Genomic DNA, 18,613 nt, shown 5'->3' with positions numbered 1-18,613 from the left:
TAACCATAAACATACCCAACCCATAACCATAACTATAATCCTAACTCTTACCCTAACCTAACCTAAGAAAGCAATCTTGATATTTCAGCATAAAAAAGTAATTTTGTACATTTTAATTTTTTATAGGTGTGTTCCAGATGGGGCCAGCCTCTCTGAGTGCCATCAAGAAAGGACATGTGTACTTGGATTATGACACCAAGTTTGCATTTGCTGAGGTCAATGCAGAAACAGTCAGCTGGATTGTACCAAAAGACTCACGTAAGGTAAGGAAACTTGTAAGCTGCACAAATAGCCACAGAGTTTGTGGTGGGCATGGCAATAATATTAACCCTAGCCTTTGTATATATTTCGTATTCGGTCATGTGATGAAGATTTACAGGAATAGGCCAAGATTCAGGTTGCTGCTTGTGCTGGGATTATCAAGATGATGTACATCATAGATTCATACATGTGTTTTACTACTGAATTTGGCATACCATTAATTGTCCAGTTTGAGGTCACCAAAACAATTCCCAAAATTGATTCCACTGAATCTTACTATAAATAGGCGAATGTTGTATATTAGTATGAAGATCGAAAGGCTCCGTCAGTTTGGATCCAAATGTCGCCAAATTCATACGGGAGATACAGGAAATGGACTTTATTTGGTTGAAATCGGTCAAGAATTGGCTGCAAAACAGTGAAAATATGGGTAAAAACAGGGTTTTTGTTATGAAAATCGGTTGTCAGCCTACGCGTCACTGCAGCTGGCCAGCACCGCGTCGACGCCGCGTGCGTAATGTACACTAAGCCAATGCGCGCGTAAACGCAGCAGAGCCACGCGACTTGCGATCCAGAGACCAGCGGACATGATAATACGGAAAGAGGGAAAAATAAAGGACAAAAAGGTACATGGACGGGTCACAGGATTATGATAACGGGTGAACACGTCCGCAGACACGCTATGAGAGGACGTAATAAATACGGGAAAAAGATGTGTGTTGTATAAACAACATGAAGCGGTACCATAAAGAAAAATTAAATTGAAATTAGGACAAAAAAGGTACGAGTAATAGGCCAACGGGTTAAGGAGGCTGTGTACTCTCAGACATGCATGTAGTAAAAGTGCAATAACTTTGTAATTATTCGCAAAGACATATAAAAGTATACATTTTTATGAAGGCAAGACATCAATAAATCTTAATATAAATACAGATTTGGGGTAAAAACAACAATTATGAAGAAAATCACAAAAAAGTGAGTTTTTGGCAATATTTGTTAGGTACATCATAACAAAAAACACTCTTTCCAAAATATTTTATTTTGTTTTTAGCTCAATCTTGAGGCTCCATTCCAAAACGTTTTTTAATTTTTTTGATATTGGCCTTATTTTGTGAGATATTGACCATATATAAGGCATCAAATTGAACTTTTAAAATTCACAAACGCCTATTTGCACAAAATGATGCCTAAAATCGGAAATAGACCAAAATATAAAAAAATGAGAAAACCGTTTCTTGAGTCGATCATGCTTTTTACGATGATCATATTTGCTTACCTATAGATGCTGTATTTATTGAGTTATTGTGTTCCTAAATCGTCATTTTACCGAGAAAATGAACATTGAAATAATGGCCGTAGAAGTTTAAAGTGGTCACATTTTGCACTTTCATCGAATCTACGCAGGAGAATGCGGCAGTTTTATTTTTCTACCTTACATTACATAGACATCTGGTAAATCCACGGCCCCTTGAGAAGTTTGAGCGAAATCCATTCATAACTTGATATTTAAATCGGGGAAAGAACTTGAAAAAACCCACATTTTATCAGCTAAAACGGAGCCATTTGACCACTAGGTTTTTGTGCTTCCGTGGTGTTTCCATAAGATGCAGCAGCATGCAGATAAGTGTCGGCGTATGTGTAGCGTGTTTGTGCGTTAACAAATTGCGCGATACATAGCAACGCGATGCGTTGTTGCTGTGCGATGTACCCTGCTGGTACAACAAAGATTTTCTTTCCTTTTCAATTTCAAACACGAGTGGAATAGTGAAATAAAATCCTTAAAATATTGCAGTTGGGAGTTTACAAATCTGGATTTTCATTCCTTGTATTTATAAAAAACATAAAGTACAAACATATAAAAAAAACTCAATTTTGCGAAAGAAACAATGTCTAGAGTACACAGCTGCCTTAAAGTAGGTCTAACAGGAACGAAACAAAGAAGGAAAGAAACTAATCAGGAAATGTAAGAAAAAATTAAGCTAAAATAATGAGAACAGAATTAAATAAAAAACATGGAAACAGGAAATCACAAGCAGCAAAAAAAAAAAAAGCTAAAAGGGAAATGTAAGAAAGAACAGATTTAGAAAATAATGGAAATGGGTTAAATATATAAATAACATGGAAACGGACAATCACAAGCTAAGCAGAAGAAACTAAAAAAGAAAATGTAAGAAGAGACCACATAATTCTCTGTTTTTAATTCTGTGGAAGAGACAGATTTAGATAAATAAAATGTACCTTTTCAATGATTCTACCTGTTCAGTAATTCTTACTGTTATAGTGAACGCTTCCATTTACTCATCTAGCAGGGTATCCCGCTAGTATCAATAAATATTGATAAATGATTTTCATCTCAATTTTGCTCATATCTTCTACATTCATCCATACATGATAACTAATAAGTTCATCCCTCTGTTTTTTATTTGTTGCTGGCATGGAAAGCCTTTCTCCTTGGAACCCCAGTAGTACAGTCCTTTTCAGTCCTTTTTCCTGATTTTTCGATACTTTTTTCATTATCAGCAACTTGGATATATTGATTTTCGTCAGAAAGTGATATCGGCAATATTGGTATTATTTGATAGACGATTTATTGATTATTATCAATATATATCGACAGACCTTAGTGTGTTGGCATACTAAATCAATTTTTTGGCGACTTATCAATTTAATATTAACATTGTGTTTTGTCAACAAAGATGTTAAAATTTTGGTGATGTTTAATGATGGTGAGTTGTCAACACAAAAATAATATAAAGCATAATATTATGTTCGTTGACAGCCGCCAACTGTATCCTGGGTTGATTCTAATGAGGTAGGAATCAATATCAGTACCAAGGCCGTGGGTAAAGATGAGCGCCATGATGTCACTGGTGACTACAAGTTTGCTGAAGGTGAGTAGTGGCTGCTTATCTTGCAGAAAAATGTTGTATTTCAGTAATGTTTTAATATATAGTGTGTTTCTCAAGTTGAGAGTAATGCCATGTTGGATTTTGCAGTGGCAGATTGGAATTGGTGTATTCACGCAGTTGTGTCGCCAGCATATGGACAAGTCATCCCTCTACGCGTTTGTATACACCCCGCGGGATGAGGATAGTGTGCGATTCAAAAATGCCACTACAAAATCCAACATGGCATTACTCTCAACAGACTATAGGAGTGTGAGAAGGACAGTGATTATTGCTGGTTTGTTCCCAGTCAGAAGAGCAATAAGGCCAATGATGATGACAAAGATAATGATATTAAATTAAGTGTTTATAAAGAAATGCTTAGTTCTGCAATTAATTTTTCACAATTTGAACTGTAAACGATTGAAAAGAAAAATTTAGCAGGCTTTTAAATTAACAGCGAAAAGCACTAAAATAAGAACCTTGTGAAATTTCCCGCTAAAAGGGCTAATATGCTGTAAACTCCATTCAAATTGGATGGAATATTTCTAATATATATTTTCATAGGTTATGTTGTCATACAAGTATGGCAGACAGTTAATCTGCAGATACCCAAATTGTCAGTGGCGTAACTAGGGTTGGTAGTGTCCGGGGCATGAAACAAATTTGGCGCCCCTACCCCCTGGGCTAAGGATACTAAGGATAATGCCCCCCATTCTTGAAACAATTATGAGCGCGCGAAATTTTGGACAAATATGGCCTACCACTAATTAATTTTGGTTAGAAATGAGCGTGAAGCGCGTGAAAATTTTGACTTTCATCGCTTGGAGGGGTGCAGAATCGATGCTGAATTGGTCAATTTGGCACCCCCCTAAGAGTGGTGCCCGGGGCACGTTGCCCCCTACCCCCTAGTTACGCCACTGCAGATTGTGTGTAGTGAATACCTATTCCGACTATTTGATATTCAAGCCGTACATCTTCTTTACTGTTATCATACCATTTTGTAGGATCTAACCTGGAGCGTATCGCTGTGTATACTGCTAGCAAGTATGTGAAAGGAGCTAAGAACTTTGTTAAGGATGTCAAACAAGATATAGAATTCAAGGTAATCAAGAACTCTTCATTTTCCAGCAAACACAAATGTTGTTTTAGAATCTTTTAAATGTGTTTTAGTTTTAGTCAAAATGTTTTAATAATTTTTTTAAGGTCATGAACACATTTTTGAAATACTTGATATGAAAAAACACTACAAAAACTATTTAAAATGTTGTCAAAATGTTATTGTAAAATATTTATCTCAAGAACTACTGACACAATACCAGACTTGTTTGTATTCACTTAAATGCATTTATCATGCTTATTCCAAATATGGTCATGCAAATGTACAATTCTGAAATTTTGAATATTTAAAGAAAATTTGGAACTTGTCTTCTGCAGTCTTGGCTTGCTCTGACCAATGAAGTCCTTATAGTTGTCATGTCATCCAGCCATTATAATAGTTTGCAGATTTCCTTTTACAAATTAAGCATATTACTAACCGTCCAGCGTGTATTATTTTCCAGACGGTCCTATGTGTACGCTTGACATCGTGCGTGTATACGCGATGGATAATGCATAAAAGAAACCTTGCAACAGATAATAACAAATGAAAGGATCCAGTCTATTTTATGAAATCCTGTACCCCATTCACCATATTACCTTGCAAATGAACACACTACTGTGGTCAGTAAGGCACAACGTCTAATTTGGTCCTATAGAGCTATCGGTTCCCCAATAGGTACTGATGGCTATTTCTATCGCACCCTGAAACATCTGCATAATACTTTCGTTTTTTATTTAAATAAAAAAATGTTAACACTATCCAACTGTTGTTTATTATGTTTGATACAGTTTATACATCTCCAGGATATGACAGAAAGAGTCATCGGTACATTACTGGGCACCGATAGTGCTATAGGACCAAATTAGACACGGTGCCTATCTTTCTTATGTATTTGTGGTTTTGTTTTGATAACTCAGGTTGAGCTACCGGAGGATGCAATGATTGGTACCGATTTCAATGTTACAGTCAATATGACCAACAATGCAACTTCATCTCGCAAAATATACCTTGCAGTTAATGGAAGTACTATCTACTACACTGGAGTCAAGAAAGCCAGGGTGGTGGAGAAAAAGCAGTATGTCAACTTGGATGCCGGTGAAAGTATGTATATATTTGTATTGAAAACTTACATAAAATCCAGGGGTGGGGGTACTTTAGTTTGGTTTCGGAGGACATGCCTTTGAGAGTCTGACAGTGGGATGCATATTATTTTCCAACTGTATGCTTTGATAATTTTGGCTTAAGATTTATGAAATTGGGCAAATTTTGTGACAAATTTGAGAACATTTTTAGGGGTTGGGCATACTAAAGTTTGGTTTGGGCAAGGACATGTCTCTGAGAGTTTGGAAGTGGAATCCATATTTGTGACCTGCTACCACGAAATCAGCGTAAACTCGCAACGACTTTATACTCATTTTGTTGAGTTGGTAGTTTCGAGATATTTGGTCTGACTAAGTTGATGTTCTTTGTTTGCCGCCACCTGTACAAGCCAGTAGTATTATCCTTCATGAATGGCCCATTGTGCCCCCATTCACAAAGGACATACAGACATACTTAGTGGCTTTAACAGGTGAGTGAACACCAACGCAGTAGCCAGGGCGTTTGAACACCAACGCAGTAGCCAGGGCATTTTGAGTGACTAACGCCTTGCGACTTTACGCTGATTTTGTGGTAGCAGGTCACATTTACCAATTTTTGCAAATTGGACCTATTTGTTTATTCATTTACACGATGGCTAGATTCAGACCAAATTTGACAAAAGTTTAACAATTTTTCTCAACTTTGTTGTATGTATTGTTCAATTGTGGCTCAAGATTCATGAAAATTGGAAAAATTTCGCTGCAAATTATTTACCAATTTTCCGCCCAAAAACAGGTCATCCTTATACAGAAAGAAGGCTGAAAATGACTTGTTTCAGCGGAATATCCCCGTATAGCTTTTTGTACTGAGAACATCCCCAGGCATAAACAAGATACTTGATTTGCATGAAATGATAGGAAACAATGTTATTGCACTCATGTATGGGAACAAAAATAAATTGGGGTCAGCAATAAATCTTATGCGTGCACTGCTTGCGAAGAATCAAAGTACATGTTGCCCCGATCTGCCTATTTGCATCCCCCGCTTTTCTTTTTAGATTCTTGAGCACACTGGCCATTGGTCAGTGGTTGTGTTTAAGTATTAATAACCACTTATTCCCACTCTTTTTACAACCAACTTTTCAGGTGAGACTGTGTCTATTAAGTGCGATGCCAATGTCTATCTGCCGGAGCTCACAGAATTTGCTGGCTTTAATTTCTTTGTGATGGGCAGAGTGTCAGAGACCAAGCAGGTATTCAGTAGACAGTTTGATACTGTCCTCGATAAACCGGATATAACTATAACGGTAAGTGGTAGGCTTTTAAACAGGTATATTTAAACATTTTTACTATTAATATGACACAGTACTTCACTAGCTATTGAAGTATACAGGGTGTCCCATAAAATTACTGGGTAAATGAATTTGGACATAAGTTGAGAAATAGGCATCAGTATCCAAATATTTAAAAAGCAGCATAGAGCCATCTGCATCTTATACTCTAATTTGAATCGGTTGACTGATTTCGTAGAAATGAACGATTACATAACGCATGTATCAATTTACTTCATTCAAAGTTTGAAAGAAAGATCATTCAACACAATGCATAATTGTGGTTAACATTTCAACAAGCTGCTTTATATTTTGTTTGGTGAAATCCTTTTCCTTCTTCTTAAACAATCTGTTTCTTGCAAAACATTTTATTAGCTTTTGTTCAAATGTGAAAATATTGCAAGATATTGAAAATGAAACCTTGTCTGTAAGTTGATGCTGGGAACTTGTAAATATCTTTTTTTGATGTTAATAGAGAAGTAATTCATTGGTAGAGCATCAGGGCAGTCACCTTTGGCAGTCACCCTTATACAGATGAGCACTCCATTATAATGCCTCTTTGAAGGTGTCTTGGGAAGTATTTCTTGAACTGCATATCTTCTTGTCTTGGGTAGGCATCAATCAATTCTCTGAGGTCTCTGGACTTAGGACCAGGTTAAACCAGTTTTAAGGGCGCCCAACCGTCCCGCTTCCCTCAGAAATAGATTTAATTAAACCATCATCAGAGATTGGGCACTCCATCCTACTTTCAGGCTAGGAACAGCTGGTATGAGTGGCGTAAAATTATTGCATAAAGAATTGGCGTAGAATTATTGCATATTTTGCAGCTGGGTAAAAAGTTCTGCAAAATTTGAATCTTTTAAATGACATTAATGTTGCATGATATAAAAACTCACACGTAAAGCTGTAAGCACTTGACCATTATCATCCTTGGCTCAAATGTTCTTTGGAAAATTAAAATATATATAACATATTGCACAACGTAAAGAATTGTAGCTGGGAAGCTTCCAATTGCAAAAATCAAAGTCTTTTCAGACACAATGTTGCCTCAAATATTGTTATGAAAAATGAATGCAAAAGTTTTAACTTTATACAAAAACAAAAACTTAAAGCATTAAACGTATATTGCACAGTATTAAAAGTGAGCAAGTATGAAAAAACCACAGTTGTTGATCAAACTTTGAATGAATTACACTGATGCGCGGATTACGTAATCACTTATTTCTTCGCAACAAGTCAATCGAAACAAATAAAATATCCCATGTTTTTATTCATTTTTTGCCTATTTTTGGGGCTTTTTGGCCTGCATTCACATGCTTTTTCTCACCAGTTGCAGGTTTTGTGAGTGAAACTGAGTGGCATCTCTGTGCTTAAAACAATACTGCAGGCAAACTAATCTTATATATTTCCAATTTGACTTACAGGCTGATGAAGATATCACCGAAGGCACACCATTCTATGCTAAAGTGAGCTTTACCAACCCACTGCCTTATGCCCTCAACAACTGCCGATTCCTGGTGGAAGGACCTGGTATTGATGGCTATAAAGAGGAGAAGTTCAGGTATGTCATATCAATTGATATTCAAGATTAGAATAAAATGTAATCGGCCCTTTTTTTAGTTGTCAGAAACTGACCTTTGAACCCTCCCAGTGTAAAGCCCTGACTATCTCAAGAAAAAGGAATCCAACTAGGACAGACTATTTTGGTAACACCAAACTGGCATAGAAGGATGAGCTGGAAATCCTGGGTGTCACTATTGTTAAGAAACTCACCTGGTCTAAGCACATTTCTAACACTGCTGCCAGAGCTGGACAAAAGCTGGGGCCCTAAGGAGGGTAGCAAACAAGCTTGGTGTGAAAGGGAGAGCCACAGTTTACAAAGCCCAGGTTCGTAGTGTTATGGATGTTAGATTAGTGCAGTAATCACCTCCCTGAAGCTCCTTGACTCCATACAGAGCAAAGCATTGAGGATTATCGGTGTAGATGAGGAGCAGGCAAGAATGGATCTTAACATCCCCTCTCTACATCACAGGCATCACAAGTAGCTGCTGCATCTGTGCTTTACAAAATGCACACCAGCTTATGCCCGCCAGACTTGGAAGGCATTGCTGCCCAAGCAGTATGTGATCAGATGAGCCACTCGTGCCAGTCTTTCTATGCCAAGTCATGCACTAACTGAGCCCGTTTCAAGAACCTTGTCAACCGGCAAAATGTACGAACATATTCTTCCATGCATAGGTCTATGTACGGAAACTCAAAATTGAGAATTAAAGAACAAGAGAAGTAGTTTCAAATCAGGTTTATCCTTGGTGTAAAACTATGGAATTAGCCTGTAGTGTGTATCATATCAAGTTTAGAGTAATGCCATGTTGGATTTCGCAGTTGCAGTATTTAATCGATGCGTTTATGCAGTTACGTGACCATTGTACGGACAAATGGCCCTTCTATGCATGTGTATGACACCCACAGGATTAAAGTCTTAATGTACGATCTTTGTTCAGAATTTACCTTTATTTTTCTCAAACCCGATTTTTTGGCATATTTGTAATACTTACACATGTTCTAACTTAAATCTATGAGCAAACTGTCAAATTCGCCCTATTTGTAGTAAAACGGATGATTTTCTGTTGGTCCGACATAAAATCATAATTTTTAGATTATGATTTTATGTCGGCCACGATCATAAACCGTAGTCTCCTACAAAACTAGTTTGATTACGCTCCCTCCACATGTGGAGGGAGCGTAACTCAAACTGGCTTGCATGAGGAGACTAACCGCTCTGAGGCCGCACTCGCTGTCCTAATCCAAATAGTGCGAGATGTTTCGAGTGATAGAGGTGAAGTTTATGATGTTGTTTCTTTGCAAATTATACAACTTTTATATTCCATAAGCTGCGTAATTCTTCCTCAATGGAGTCTTTACACTAGTCTGACTCATGAATATCTTAAAGCCATATTATAACATTTGCTAAGGAGAACGCCCTCAAAATTTTTTTAAATTCTGGTTTTTATTACATGATTGTAATGTATTTTAGTCAATAAAGATACTCTGCAAAAATCAAGACTTTAGGTGCTGTAGTTTTGTCAAAATCCGAGATTTTGAATAAAACAATGGAACCGGCGTTTTATTATTACGATGGAAATATTAGTCGAACACGTATGCACAGTACGTACACGGCATGCAGGATACACATACACACACACCCCGAGGATCGTACAGTATTACAACCGCGGGAGTAACATGTATGGGCGCTAGTAGTAAATTCCACTTTTCTATGCTTTACCTCACTTGTTCGGCTCAAAATTAAAAGGGGACATATCTGACAGTAAAAGCTAACATTTGATGGAAAATAAATACTAATCTATTTTTACAGAAATGTTATAATATGGCTTTAACACCAAGGATACACTCAAATGTCAGCAAAGCGTAAAAAATTAAATTACATTCACAAAACTTTTGCAGTATGATGCAACCATAACATAACCTCTGTGTATTTTGTCCTTCTTCCACACAGACATGTGATGGTTGGCGAAAAGGTGGAGCACAAGATCAAACTTACACCAAAAAAACCCGGAACCCGTACTCTTATGGTGAGCTTCAAGTCCACTGAACTTGCAGGTGTCAGGGGCAGTGCAGACTTGGTGGTACTAGCAGCTTAAATAATGGGCAGCTGTATTGTATTCAGGTGTACTGAGTAGGATGAGTAGCGGATCATGATGATCATGATGTAAATGACACCTTATTTTAGTCAAAATAATGACTGTTGCACCTGTTTGTAGTTCTCTATTTTTTCAATATCTGTGTACATTTAATGTGCGCTTATATGACATAGATGTAGCTTGTATTCAAGTCCTTAACTGCACTATTTTCAGTGTTTAATAAAGTCTAGAAATCACGTCAGGCTTGAGTTAGCAGCTGTCTGGTATTGGGCTAGCCCAATTGAAATCCGCACACCCTCTGTGAAAGACATGACCTTAATCTCCCACACAGGGAGTGTGAATTTTAAATGAGCTCACCCCAATGGGTGACCCCATTTGATAGCATCCCTCCCTGTGTGCAAGATTAAGGTCATGTCTTCCAGTGTATGGATTTCAACTGGAAATGCCCATTACCTTCATGTAAGCATACTGAGAGTTAGCCTTGTATCAAGACCGCAATTGTTCTACTTACAGAATAAAGCAGAATCTAATCCCCCAAGAAAGTCTTGACAATAGGCTAATTTCATAAATACATGCTTACATGAAGGATAAACCAGGTCAACTGAAACAACCTGTTGTACCAAATTGAACCGTGCCAGCTGAGTTTTGTATTTTTATATTTTACTGCACCAAAGAAAAAGAAAGAAATAATCATTTCAATTTGAACAATATAAGATATTGTATATTTATGAACTTTGACAGGGTAAATTCATACACATAATTGAATGCTATTCACTCGGAATCAGATAAACACAATGCCCAATGTTTAATCACATAGTATGCAAACTAAGTGATCCAATCATTATACAGCATTTTTTTTAAATAGAAACTATTATTATTTGAAGAAAAAAAATGAGACAACAAAAGCAGTTTACCATATTGCATGTCCAGCTCAGGGTATCGCATATGTTTTCCATTGCATTTTGATGAACATGTTAGTAAACAATATTATTGTTCTATTCATGGCTCTCAAACTCAGGCAATTTTTCATGGTATATAAAGCAATGTATAAATGAGGTGGCATGTGATTTATATCTTGTAGCCAACTACAGAGGGCAGTGCTTTGAAAACTTGTGCCTTATCATATAGAGAGCAATAATATTGAAAATGCATAAGCAATCGGAGCAATGCTCTATGCAGTGATGTGAAACCCACCGTAATATGTCAGTATTCAAACATTATTTGATCTATAGATAGAAAATGTTACGAGTTTATAAAAATATGGAAATATTTGAAATAAGAACATCTAGTTATTATAGACTTTGGTACAACTGAGTGTGGTACTAAATACTATCATTGGCAGGGCTTCCAACTTTCACATACTGCGTTACATTTATTTTTGAGGAGTTTACGCTCAAAGAAGCTTCGGCGAAAATAAAAACACAAATATGTACCTTTTGTGCATACGTCTGTGTAAGAAAAGTCAAAATTGCACAAGTAGAAAATAGCTAAAAATCTGCAAAGCACGACAAATGACATGCACTAAAATGACTGCATCCAAGCTTGCTCTTATTATTAAACCTTTATTACAATAGACATGGTTTGCACATTAGCAATGTTTTGACAGGGTTTGCACAATAGCAATGTTTTGTCCCTTTTTGATATAAATATAGTAAAACTTTTGTAGGTTCCCTCTCTCTCTTTATTTTTCTATCCATTATGTTTGTAGTCATATTCAATTAATATGCATCTGTTGAATTCAATTCAAGAAATAATCAGTTCATAATTGTTACAAGATGGCAATATCAGTATGCCTATGTTAGTACATGTACATAATCCCACACTCCCTATTTACTCGTTAGCTTTACTGCTTAACAAACACAAAAATGTTATAAACCTGTTTTGGTTTTGGTGAAAACATTTAAATGTCGGTTATATAAAAGTCGTGAAAACGTTTTTAAAACATTTCATGAAAAACACTGAAACAACATGTTAAAAATGTTGGTCAAAATGTCATTGTAAAATGTTTTTTGGCAAACATCACAAAATATTTTGTCACCACTTAAATAACAATGTTAATCCGACATTTAAATGTTTTCTGTAAAACATTTTGTGTTTGCTAGTAGCATCATATCCTGTTAAAAATGGGATTTGTTAAAATTATATAACGACAAGATTGCACATAGTGCAGCAATGGAGCAACTAGATACTTACAAGGGGACAGTTTCTTGAAACTCAACTAGAAGAAAGGCTTACTTAGGTCAAATGGGTTTAGAGCCAAGTAATTACTCCTACAAATTTAGAACCTAATTGTTGTCTTTGCTTTTTTATTTTCCTACATATTTTTTAACAAGCATAAAAACACAGTTCAATAGGTTATACTTTTAATCTTTTAAAAATCTAGAATAAACCATCCACATCGGTAGGACTAGCTCAGTGACCTATGTATGTCCTTGTCACCAGACAAGCTTTGAGAAACTGGCTCTAAGGTGTCTAGAAAATATCATTCTTTAAAAAGTTTATTAATATAATATAATGTAATATCTATCTTTGAGACACAGTCATAGTTTAAATATAGCTTATTTTATGCAAATTATTTTCTCCAGAAAAGTTTAAATATAGCTTATTTTATGCTAATTATTTTCTCCAGAAAAGTGTGTTAAGTTTAAAAGTGCTCGTTGATAAGTTTACTTTGAACTTAATCAACTTATAGTCATCATGTGTGTCACCTATTTCTTTATATTTCAGTACTTATTACAATTTGTTCTAATTTGCAATGTCTAGTTTAGCCTTGTATGTTTTCACCAAAGAGATTGGACCCAAAGAGAACAGACTCCACCGACAAGATTATTTTGCCATGTGCTTGGTAAATTTTGATTTAAAATGCATGTTTGCTTGTGTTCTGTAGGTACTGCATTGTGCCTACATGCAAAGTGCTATGCGCATAAACCTTTGTAACGCTCCAAGATACACATTATCATTTTCATTTTCAGGTTTTGTTATTTTAGTCACCGTGCATGTCACACCAATACGGGAGATTTACCATAGTGTTACACATGAGGCAGTGCTGAGTTGGTTCTCTTTGGGCTGAATCTACCGCATTTCGTCAAATAGTCGCCCTCCCTCAAATAAACGCCCCCACCACTTTTTTCAACCAAGATGTTTCAAAATGCCGATATTTCCATGCTATCTTGGGTAGTAAGCTTACCAAGTTGCACACATGGTCGATAATAGCATCACTTTTTGGCGAAAATCTGGATTGGAAACCCAGAAGTGAACCAGAAGTCAGTGTTTCTAGTTCATAGTTCGTCATTTTAGCGTGAGTTTTAAGTTGACCTAATGATTTGAACGGGAATTATCATTCTAAAATTAACCTTGAATAAACGCCCCCCGTTTGGAAAATGTAAGGCCCCCGGGGGCGTTTATTTGAGGAAATACGGTATTTGGTTTAACAGATTGAGAATAGTATAACATTCCTTACTACAGATGTAGTGTTAGATCAGGGTTGTACCTTCTAGTACCAGTGTTGCCAATACTATGCTTTAGGCACCAAATTGGGCTACTCACTTGCTGCTACTCGGAAAACCAAGCCACTGCTTGCCTAAAATTGGACTACTTTTGCAAGTTTCACTGCCGTGACAGTACTTTCAATTTGGTTGTATTATAAAGTCTCTAAATCTCTAAATTGCATTAACAATGGGTTTTGTGACCATTTATTGATCAGACTGTAACTTTCCATTAAGCTCCGGTAGTTTAATCAGTCAGTGCTTTTCCACCTAATTAATATGAGTGATTTATGTTCTAAATTAAGATAAAATTGCCCAAATATCCAGTATTGAGCCCTTTCTTGGGGTCTTAAAAATTTGATGACCCGAGAGTCATTCACCGAGGCATTGCGAGCCAATTTACCAGAAAATAAAGTTGGCACTGAAAAGTTTTGGCAACACATACTAGTTGGTGCTATACATTCCTCACTAGAGATGTAGCAGTGCATTATATTGGCCTGGACCTCAACATTTTTGTCATTAGTCAGTGAGGCCATTAATTCCTAAAAGTTACTACGGTACCACATTACTACAACCAACACACAATGAAATAGGTAGTGATATAATGGGATTAATTACCATAGCGATAGGTGAAAACAATTTTTGAATGTATTGCCCTGTACTGGATGTGCGCTGTAACTCAGCATCGCACCATTGATTATCAAAATTCATGCATAAAGACCTGGATCATAATTCTATGGATATTTTACATGCAGAGTCTATGTACATTTCACTCGCACATGTATGATTAGTGTCTTTGAAATGAGCGGCATTGTATTCAATCTATGATTGCACACATACACAGCCATGACATTTGATGAGTGTAGCCTACTTAGAGTGCAGGGCAATACATTTACAAACTGTTTTCACCTATTGCTATGGTAATTAATCCTGTTACATCACTACTACGGCGAATAGCTTAACTTGCTTAAACTTGTAGATCAGTAAAAGTGATTTTACTGTCAGTGTGCAAGTCAGGACAGTGAGTGTAGTTACCCACCATTGGTGTGCAGGGGTTGTTAAGATATATAGCACCTTACTTGCCCATTTAAACATAACTACTATGTTATTTGATTTGATAATGAACTGATATTGGAAAGTAGGATATCATTTATTTTTCTATGAATTTTTGTAGCACTGATTTGGTACACTTAAAAAACAAGTTTTGTTGTGAATAAAATTTGGTGATCATAAAGGATAAGTTTCTCTTGTCTATACAGAATTTTTCATAGTTGCGAACAGTGTTAGAAATAAGTCAACATTTTCATGGGCCATTTGGGCCCTTACTCCTTTAGGTGTGAAAATCTGTGTACTGCAAGAGATTTCAGTTCACATGCACTACAGATCATGAAGTTGTCTTATTTGGCAGAGTAACAGTAGTTATGGTGCTGATTCATCTAGGCTATGGAGGCATTTCAGCAGTACCCCCATTTAGTGGAAAAGGGTAATTAAAGAGGCGTACCATTAAAACAATATGCTTCCAAATTTTAAGTTGTATTGCTCCAGCGGTTTTGATATGAGAAGCAAAATCCATAGGATAGTACATACACTTCCGGTGGGTAACCCTAACCACAAATCACTACGTTTTTGTTCACACCATTTAAACCAAAAACAATTTTGGGCATTAAGTTTTCCTGGGATAATGAGAAAAATATAAGTTTCTTTTTGATGAAGAATAATGGGGAATGTTGATCGGGTCAAGGACCTGTAAACTTTGCACAGAGGTTCAAGTTACACTTGTTCAAAACCCACACTATCATGATCCTCTGGCAATAAGGATTCAGAAAAAAGTATACCTATCTTTATATCACTCATACATAAATTCTAGACAGTTCATTGGTTGGTTGCCATTTATCATTTTTACCATCAGCCTCACCGTGTGATAGTTTTTACCATCATAGTGCTGCGCCGTACTGCGCCTGCGCCAGGCCGTGCGCTGACTTTTAGACTCGTCACAAATATTGTGTTCTGAACTTCTATATTCACACACACACCCCCACACGACTTAATCATTAAGAGACTCTTTGGATAAGAGAACTTATGAGACTTTCTTATTTAAAGCAAAATATATTAATGTGGAAAAATACATCTTATCTAACCCTAACACAAAACCCTGCTTTTTGATATCGGAAGTTAAAGAAGATACGAAAAAGGAGAGAAAATGAACAAAGAAGTCACTTGGCGCCCCCGCGATTTGAACCTTTGACCCCCGCATGCCAAACACACGATCACGGACCGGTAGCTACACGGCCCCAGGCAGCAATTCTGTGAGCATTTTTAGGGTGATTGCGTCATCGCAGACCCTGGGATTCACGCACGCGCAGTGGTTGTCATCGTGGTATTTTGTGGTATTTATGGGTGTTAGGGTTAACAAATTATGATGTAACGTAAAGTTAAAACATACAATAAAGGCGTTTGCTAATTGTAATACAATTATTATATTATAAATAGAGGTTGAACTTTGTGTGCAAATGACATGTCCATTATTCAATTTGGGTGTTTTGGGCAAAAGAATCGCATCCAAAAGTTTTTTGTTTTTTTTTGGCAAACGCATTTATTGTATGTTTTAACTTTACATCATAATATCTATTTTCATTGAGCTGTGTTAACCTTGACCTATTTTGTGATGTTACCTATGTAACAAAACATCTAAAGCATTGCAACCTTTCTCATTTTGATTTATTTTTGCCAAAGGAACAATTTGAGACCAGTTGGATTAAAATTGGAGCATATTTCATTATTTTCATTAAAAATTTGACCTTTGACCCTTTTGCCTATAACTCAAGAACTATATGTCGGAGACTTGTCAATCTATACTTTTTCTAAATCCTTGTGATGAGAGCAATACATTGGTATTTTAAACAAGATCTGACCAACTTTGAAATTTCACCCCTAGCATAAGCCGCCATTTTGGATTTATGCAAATAAACTGGCCTCAAAAAGAAACCTATAATTTTTCACAAGGTCATATCTTAAAATCCTGTCCATAAGAATGAACAAAAATTGCACACAGGATTACTTCAATACTCTAGGCCTACTCTAAACACTGGTCAGTAACCAAACAGTTGTTCAACTGACACAACAGCAAATTATTCGCCTGTACATGAACAAAAATTACACACAGGATTAGGCCTACTTCAATACTCTACTCTAGACACATGTCAGTAACCAAACAGTTGTCCCACTGACACAACAGTAAAATGCACTGACATGGAACAGCTTCCGGGACCACATTCACAGGCGAATAATTGGAACCCAGCAAAACAAATCTGTTGGGCTGTGAATGTGGTCCAGGAAAGTGTTCCATGTCAGTGCATTTTGCTGTTGTGTCAGTTAGACAACTGCTTGGTAACTAACATGTGTTTAGAGTATTGAAGTAATCCTGTGTGTAATTGACAGGATTTTAAGATATGACCTTATGAAAAATTACAAGTTTCTTTTTGAGGCCAGTTTATAATTAGGCAATGTTCCACTATTTGATTTTGGGGGACTTTTGATGTGTTGGGGCTATGCAATAATTATGAGCCGGGCTGGAAAAAAATTCGCTTTCCCCCCCCCCCTTATCGGCCCGGCAAAAATCGCTTCCACCCCCCTTCTTGGCCTGCCAAAATTCTTTGCCCCCCTTTTTTTTTTACACATGCGAAATATTTGGGATCCTAATTTGCAAACCTTAAATGCTCTTAATAGTAGGCATGTCACAGTGGCTGCACAATACTTCTGCCACACTGTGCATGCAAGCATAACAGTAAATTGAAAAGCGCGCGCATGAAAGTTGTTCAATTTTGGCAAACATCCATGTCGAAAAATTAATTTCCTCATATGTGCTATTTATCACAATTGTTTGAATTTTTGATATATGGTGTGTGAAACCTTAATAGGCCTACATGTTGCGAGTGCAGCGAGCAGGAAAATTTGCATAAAGCGTTTCCGTACCGTTTTCTGAAGCCTTTTTAGAGTGGTTTATTTAAAAGGCACCCCCATGAATGTTTGCCAAAAATCGCTTCCCCCCTTCGGCTCGCCAAAAATCCCCCCAATTTTACCCTCCCACCAGAGCTCATAATTATAGGCCTATTGCACAGCCCCTTATTTAATATGCTTTTCTAAAATGAATGGTGATTAAATGGATTTTGTTGTAATTTAATATAGTGCTGGCTTAACCCCTTATTTTTCTTAATTTGACTGGCATATAACCAAAGAACTTGGTCTTGTCGTTAAGGACTAGGAATTTTTGAAGTTAAACTTTTACACAGTTTTTTTTTGTGGCCCTAAGAGCACATCAGACTTATCGAATTGCAATTCGGTATGTCCGATGTGCTCTCAGGTCCCACAAAAAATACGCGAAAACGTTCCTATCCGATTGATCCAAAACCATGCTATATCATAAAACCTGGCTATATCCAGAGACAGTGGCGTGCGCAGCACATTGAAAGTGTGTGTGTGTGTGTGGGGGGGGGGCTTGGGGGAGGTTGTTCAGTTCCCCGAATGGAGTCTGATTAGGAGTAAATTTTGACGTTTTTAACGTTTTCCCCCCGAATCCTCCGAATGACCAACAAAAGTGTGGGGCAGTGCCCCCCCCCTGTCCCCCCTTTGCGCACGCCACTGCCCAGAGAACTGCTAAACCCAGTGACTGCTAATTCCTCGGGTGGAACGGTTAGTGGGTTTTAGCGGTTCTCGGATATAGTGTGTTTAAAAGGCCCTATAGTAGGGCTAGTTCAGATTACGGAGTTAAGGCCAGTATGAGGGTTGCGTAAGGGTTAGGAGAGGAGGAAAAA

General features: G+C 37.0%; 1 protein-coding gene across 1 annotated transcript in view; it reads left to right on the top strand.

Moving 5' to 3' along the window:
- The window catches only part of LOC140160447 (protein-glutamine gamma-glutamyltransferase 4-like), a 34,674-nt gene extending 19,629 nt beyond the window's left edge, over nucleotides 1-15,045 (top strand). The window contains exons 11-17 of the mRNA XM_072183682.1: nucleotides 127-263; nucleotides 3,041-3,152; nucleotides 4,154-4,251; nucleotides 5,166-5,349; nucleotides 6,474-6,634; nucleotides 8,083-8,219; nucleotides 10,173-15,045. Coding sequence (XP_072039783.1) covers nucleotides 127-263; nucleotides 3,041-3,152; nucleotides 4,154-4,251; nucleotides 5,166-5,349; nucleotides 6,474-6,634; nucleotides 8,083-8,219; nucleotides 10,173-10,317 — 974 coding nt within the window. The 3' untranslated portion in view covers nucleotides 10,318-15,045. The remainder of the gene's footprint in view (nucleotides 1-126; nucleotides 264-3,040; nucleotides 3,153-4,153; nucleotides 4,252-5,165; nucleotides 5,350-6,473; nucleotides 6,635-8,082; nucleotides 8,220-10,172) is intronic.
- Nucleotides 15,046-18,613: the final 3,568 nt, after the last annotated feature.

This window comes from Amphiura filiformis, chromosome 9 (genome assembly GCF_039555335.1).
Source record: "Amphiura filiformis chromosome 9, Afil_fr2py, whole genome shotgun sequence".
Lineage (NCBI taxonomy): Eukaryota > Metazoa > Echinodermata > Ophiuroidea > Amphilepidida > Amphiuridae > Amphiura > Amphiura filiformis.
This window is presented reverse-complemented; position numbering and strand designations above follow the sequence as displayed.